This window comes from Osmerus eperlanus, chromosome 16 (genome assembly GCF_963692335.1).
Source record: "Osmerus eperlanus chromosome 16, fOsmEpe2.1, whole genome shotgun sequence".
NCBI lineage: Eukaryota > Metazoa > Chordata > Actinopteri > Osmeriformes > Osmeridae > Osmerus > Osmerus eperlanus.
Genome location: NC_085033.1, coordinates 9,388,957 through 9,394,765, shown reverse-complemented (window position 1 = coordinate 9,394,765; position 5,809 = coordinate 9,388,957). Strand labels below are relative to the sequence as shown.

Below are 5,809 nucleotides of genomic sequence, written 5' to 3'. Positions count from 1 at the left end.
GAGAGAGGCTGGACAGAGAGTTCAGCCCAACCTCAGCAGATATAGTGTTGCAACAGTAATTTGGACATTTCGACAAGAGCACAGGTGAAAACGACTATTCTCTACTGTCTACAGTACAGTACAGTAAAATGTAGCTACATGTAGCTACAGCTATATGCATTACATCAGTACTTTTTTTGTACATATTTACTGCAGTCCATGATTGAAATAATGTACTGTATTTCATTTGCTGTATTCTTTCTTTTGTCTCCACAAATGTATTTTCTGTGTTTACAGACTACTATGTAGCCTACTACAGTATTTGATTTGAAATATGTTTTGATTTTCTGCACAAAATGCAACCGTTACATAGACAATTTGTAAAAATACAATAAATATTTTCAGCAGTGTGCAGTACTGGTGTGTTGTGTTTGGTCAACATATTCATGTACTTGTACGTACTCTACTGGAACAATATCTCTGACCAAATCAAGCAGGTTATATCATTAGCAAAGAATAGTTAGTGTAAAAGTGTTTCAAATTTTGCACTACAGTGTGTAACTGGTTCAAACAGAGTCCAATTTTATGAACCATGTGTGTGGCATATGGTGACAGAAATGGGTTTTTATACATGATTGTATAGTTTTGAACGAAGTGTTTCATTTAGCAAAAGATTGGAGGTGTTCTGCTACTTGTGTGTCTAGTTGTGTGATTCGTGTGTTGTGTTTTGACAAAGTGAGCCCTGTTTTCAAAATTGTGCTTACGTAAGCAATTGGAAAAAACTGTAAAATGTGCTTCTTCTTGTCTTTTGGCTGGGTCAGGCCAGAGCACTTCGTCGACATCACAAGCAATATTTTCCCACCTTCAACAACCTGTTTGCTCTCTGAACTGGCTTATATTGGTTGTGTCACATCATTTGAAACAAGTCAAATCAATTTTGAGTGGTTGTGTTTAGTCAATGACATGTTTTCTCTATTTGTATTTGATTGTTGCCATTTGTGTTTACCAGTATGGATGACATGTGCATTAGAGTGCAGAATGTGTTTTGAGAATGCTGAAAAGTCTATGTGAGATCTGCAAATTGTGTTTTACCATGTGAAATGGTTTAAGGTATTGACAACAGACTGCACAATTATCTACATGAGTTCAGGCAACTGAGAACTTTGTTCAGCCAATGGGTTTTAGTGTTTTAGCAATTGAGAAAAACTGTAAGCATTAGTTAACCCCTCATAGTGGCGGAGGTGAGTGGGTGGTTTTGTGCCAAACCAACCGTTTTCAATTATCAAAATGGTGTACTTTAAATTTGTAGTTTATAGTTGGTAGTTTACCTAGTGTTGGGGATATGATGAAGTGTTTGATCCTTTCAAAATGCCAAAGTCTGTATTGTATAAAGAAGACACTAGCAGGAACGAACAGTTTTTTTTCACAAACTAAATGAACTAAAGGAAGTAGTCATTGACACCATAAAGTTGTCAGTGACACCTTTATCAGCAGAATATGTCTTCAAGTGGACTTACAAAAGCTGTAATAACTGTCACTTTTTATTTTGCACGCAGAAATAGGCAGGCTTAATTGAGCTATTAGGATGTCTTTCTTGAGGTAAGTTAACACACGTGTTCTTCTGTAATAAGATGTGTTTTTTATCTACAGTTATTGTCTGAAAACATAGAAAGACAGACATTCTACGAGTATATGTAGATAATGTGTTTATAATAAAAAAGTGTGAAATGTGTGTGTGTAAATAAAGTGTGAAGGTGATCCTTGCGCTGATGACATCAGCTCACACTCTCAAACAACCACTGAACCTTGAGTGGGACAAAATCTGGGACGAGTGGAAAGCCAAACACAACAAAGAATATGTTAAGGTAGGTATCATGTTGTTTTCTGAACATGTTTGCACAGTTCTGCATCCCTCTATCACACTCTCTGTATGATGTTACAACTATAGGGGGTTTATTTGCTTGCATTTTATAGGTGGAAGAAGTTCAAAGAAGGAGCAACTGGGCAAACAACATGAGACTGATCGATCAACACAACCTGGAGGCGGCAGAGGGCAAGCATACCTACATCCTGGGAATGAACCAATTTGGAGACATGGTAACATTTACTTTTTAACAATGAACAATTTGAGAACAGTAAACCTTTTGATGAGTTGTTGGATTGACAGATCTTGGCAAGCAGATCTCAAAAAAGTTGCTTAGCAAATAAATCTGTTCTAAACTTCAGTAAATAAATATATTATAGACCAGTTAGTTCAAACCAAGTCATTTGATTGGAAAAGAGGCATCCCATAAGCGCTAATATTAAGGGACTTAAAACTAAACATGTATCGCTCTGTTCACATTAATATTATCTATAATGTATATATTATCTTACTTTGTGACAAACTTCACACCCCAAAGATGAACATATTCAAAGTAAAAGTATAATTAAGTAAAATTATTAATAGCCATCAGGAGCATTTTATATATGCATATAAGATATACTGTATATGATAGTATTTTCCTACACTTGGGCAGACATTTCAAAATTGACAATTGACACAATGGGACACCACACCATTCATTCACCCAAAAATTACTAACAAAGAAATAGAAAATGTAGAACTCCTGTAGACATAAACATGTTGTCCTATAACAACTGGTCCAGTGAATGTTTTAATCAGTTTTAGATTATGGTTACTGCAGGGGAATTAATAAATTAGATATTCCACCAATGTTTATTTTATTGTACTCATTCGTCTTTAATTTATATACAACATCTTAATTCAGATGTAGATAACTATGGGTCGTAGCAACGATCGAGCAAAAGAACGAAACCATTGTTATTTATTACGTGCGTTTCCCAAACATGCTCGTAAGGAGTAGGATAATCTACGAGCTTTCAAGAGCTACGAATTTTCAAGAGACACAGCTACGATGGCTTTGGGAAACGGCCTGTAAAACTAAGATCCGTCGTACGATGGATTCTACGATCAACTTAGGCTTACGACGGTTTCGGGAAACGCACCCCTGGTCATTAGAAATATACAATGTGACTAAATAGCCTATTACATGAGTAACATTCACATTTCGGTTATTTTTCACCCAAGACCTCCCAAGAGTTCAATGCCATGCTGTCTGCCAGTGCTGTTGATGAGAGCAGCTTGGATGAGATACCACTCTCAAAGTTAAATGAGTCTAAGAAAGAATCTCCAATCCCAATCCCATGTGCTTGGGATTGGAGAAAACATGGATGTGTGACCAATGTGAAGAATCAGGTAGGAGACTTGAAGAGTGCTCTTTTTTACTTTAACTGAATACGTTGATAATATCTGCTTAATGTGCCCATCCACTTCTACTGTATGTGTCATGTGGAAACAGGTCTAATAGAGCCAGTATTTGTCTTTGTTTGATTGGAGAAATACATCTAAACAGCCACTTCAAAACTACGTATCAATGTTGGTTGAACAGATTGATATTGTTTATTACTCTACATCAGAGGAAATGCGGATCTTGCTACGCATTTGCTGCAGTTGGAGCCTTGGAGGGTCAGTGGTTCAAGAAGACTGGCAAGCTATTGTCTCTGAGTGAGCAGGAGCTGGTGGACTGTAGCAAGAGCTACCAAATGGGATTTGGGGGCTGCAAAGGTGGTTCTGTGGAACGATGTTTCCAATACATCAAGGATCATGGGATTCTTTCTGAAAGCAAATACACTTACACAGCTATGGTACAAAAACACTTAAAATGTGTTAATATGTGTGATAAGGGGTTATAATCAGGATAAGGGTTGTAATTCATGATAAATTAAGACTCATCAAGGTATCGAGAATGCTTATGAATACCACCTTCAAGTATTTTACTCGTCGTTCTTACTAAAACAAGATCATCATTAACTTCCCTTCTATCTCTGAAGAGTACCCTCATGTCAATACTTGAGTGATTGTTTGTGTTTAATCTTAATAACAAGCATACAACAACAAGCCATAACTACGTTATTACAGGCATGATGAAACAGCAATTGTCAACCACTTAAACTAAAGAAGGACTCCTTTTGTTTTCAGGAAGGAAAATGCAAGAATCAGAGGGTAAAAAGGGATGTGTGGTGTAAAGGGCTTAAGAAAGTTCCTCCTAAAAATGAAAAATCTATGAAATACACACTGTACACAGTTGGCCCTCTCGCTGTGTCTTTGAACGCTTCAAGCATCCATTTGTATAAATGTGGTAAGTATTATGAAAGTAATGCAAGACAACTTAACAAACTTAACAACTCACACAAAATACTCTAGGTCTGACAGTGGATGTATAGTATGCATGGTATGGTTTAACAGTTTTAAAGATAATCAAGGAAGGGTCATGCTCTTGTCACTTGGAGAGACATCACAGTTATTTCAAAGAAAGGTATTGTAGCTTGAATTCCACTAACTCTGGATTAGAACCTAACCTGTAAACTATTAACGTCAGAATGTGACAATTAACCCGTTCACATACATTTTGATGACTTAATTGTTTACTTAAAATCTTAACTATTTAATTACCAATTAATTAATTGGTAATTGGAGTCAGGTGGCTGAGCGGTGAGGGAATTGGGCTAGTAATCTGAAGGTTGCCAGTTTGATTCCCGGTCGTGCAAAATGACGTTGTGTCCTTGGGCAAGGCACTTCACCCTACTTGCCTAGGGGAGAATGTCCCTGTACTTACTGTAAGTCGCTCTGGATAAAAGCGTCTGCTAAATGTAAATTACATTTTTATGAAGGAGTCTTCTATGAACCAAAGTGTTCCACCAAAACCAACCATGCTGTGCTGATTGTTGGCTATGGCAAGCAGCGTCATGCCAGGGGTCGAAAGTACTGGATAGTGAAAAACAGGTCTGTATGTACTTGTCTGCATATTACATTGCAGATTCACACCCATACACACACTCATTTAGACAATACTTAAAAGTATATATCATTAGCTCTGCTTTTCTTAATATGTTTCTGTGTGCATTGTTGAATTGTGACCTTTCTCATCTTGTCTTCTGCAGCTGGGGTCCAGGCTGGGGCCAGAGAGGCTATATTCTGATTGCTAGAGGAAACAATCAGTGTGGCATTGCTTCTAGGGCAATGTACCCAATTGTATAACATGTGCAGCACCAGTTGAATGGTTTCAAGAGTTTTTTTGTTTGTCAAATGAAGTTCAAAATCAGAAAACCACTCAACTTTGCAAAGGTGCATTTCCTTTTCTTTTAAAAGTATTTTTTTTTGTCTAGCTTGGCATAATTAAACAATGGCACACTCCACATTCTGCTATGTACACAGTAAGAAGTGTCCATCTACTGTATTTTTAAATAAGAGAAATGTATTCCCTGCATTAAGCATGTCATGTTTTGAAATAAAGCATTACTAAAACAATTGAAATTCCTTTCTATTTGATCTTATAGCGTGAGTACAGTATATGGGTCAGCAAATAAATATTCTGCTGGGGTGTGTGTAGCTCTGAAATGCAGCCAAAGACGACCCAGGGATAAGTGCTAAGCCATGTGTGTGGTTATATTTCTATTAATCTACCACATTCATAGACATGATTCACAACATGGCTACGTATATAAAGCAGCATTTAATTAGGAAAATAATAATCTAATACACTTTTACAAATTTAGCAACAAACAATGGTTTAGATTGCATTCCTTTTAACAAAAATAACAATCTAAAATTAATAGCCATCATTAAAGGGGTAAAAGTAGACAATTATTTAGTGAGACACTGGATGAAAACTGGAAGATGTTGAATCAGTACTTGAGCATGTAAACTTCTGTTGATGACATGCAGTAAAAACAAATTCTGCCCTTTCATGGAGCCGCCTCAATATAC

The 5,809-nt window shown here is 36.7% G+C and overlaps 1 protein-coding gene across 1 annotated transcript; it reads left to right on the top strand.

Moving 5' to 3' along the window:
• The first annotated feature begins 1,748 nt into the window (after positions 1-1,748).
• Positions 1,749-5,392, top strand: LOC134036565 (procathepsin L-like). Its single transcript, XM_062481563.1, has 7 exons — positions 1,749-1,844; positions 1,954-2,076; positions 3,071-3,238; positions 3,460-3,687; positions 4,022-4,181; positions 4,714-4,825; positions 4,984-5,392. The coding sequence occupies exons 1-7, from the start codon at positions 1,749-1,751 to the stop codon at positions 5,078-5,080; spliced, it is 984 nt and encodes a 327-aa protein (XP_062337547.1). The 3' UTR covers positions 5,081-5,392.
• The last annotated feature ends 417 nt before the right edge of the window (positions 5,393-5,809 follow it).

Bases quoted from the DNA above. Each gene is read 5' to 3' on its own strand.
- LOC134036565 (XM_062481563.1), top strand. From the start codon at position 1,749: ATGACATCAGCTCACACTCTCAAACAACCACTGAACCTTGAGTGGGAC. The intron at 1,845-1,953 runs GTAGGTATCATG...TGCATTTTATAG, and splicing joins ACAACAAAGAATATGTTAAG to GTGGAAGAAGTTCAAAGAAG. The intron at 4,826-4,983 runs GTCTGTATGTAC...TGTCTTCTGCAG, and splicing joins TACTGGATAGTGAAAAACAG to CTGGGGTCCAGGCTGGGGCC.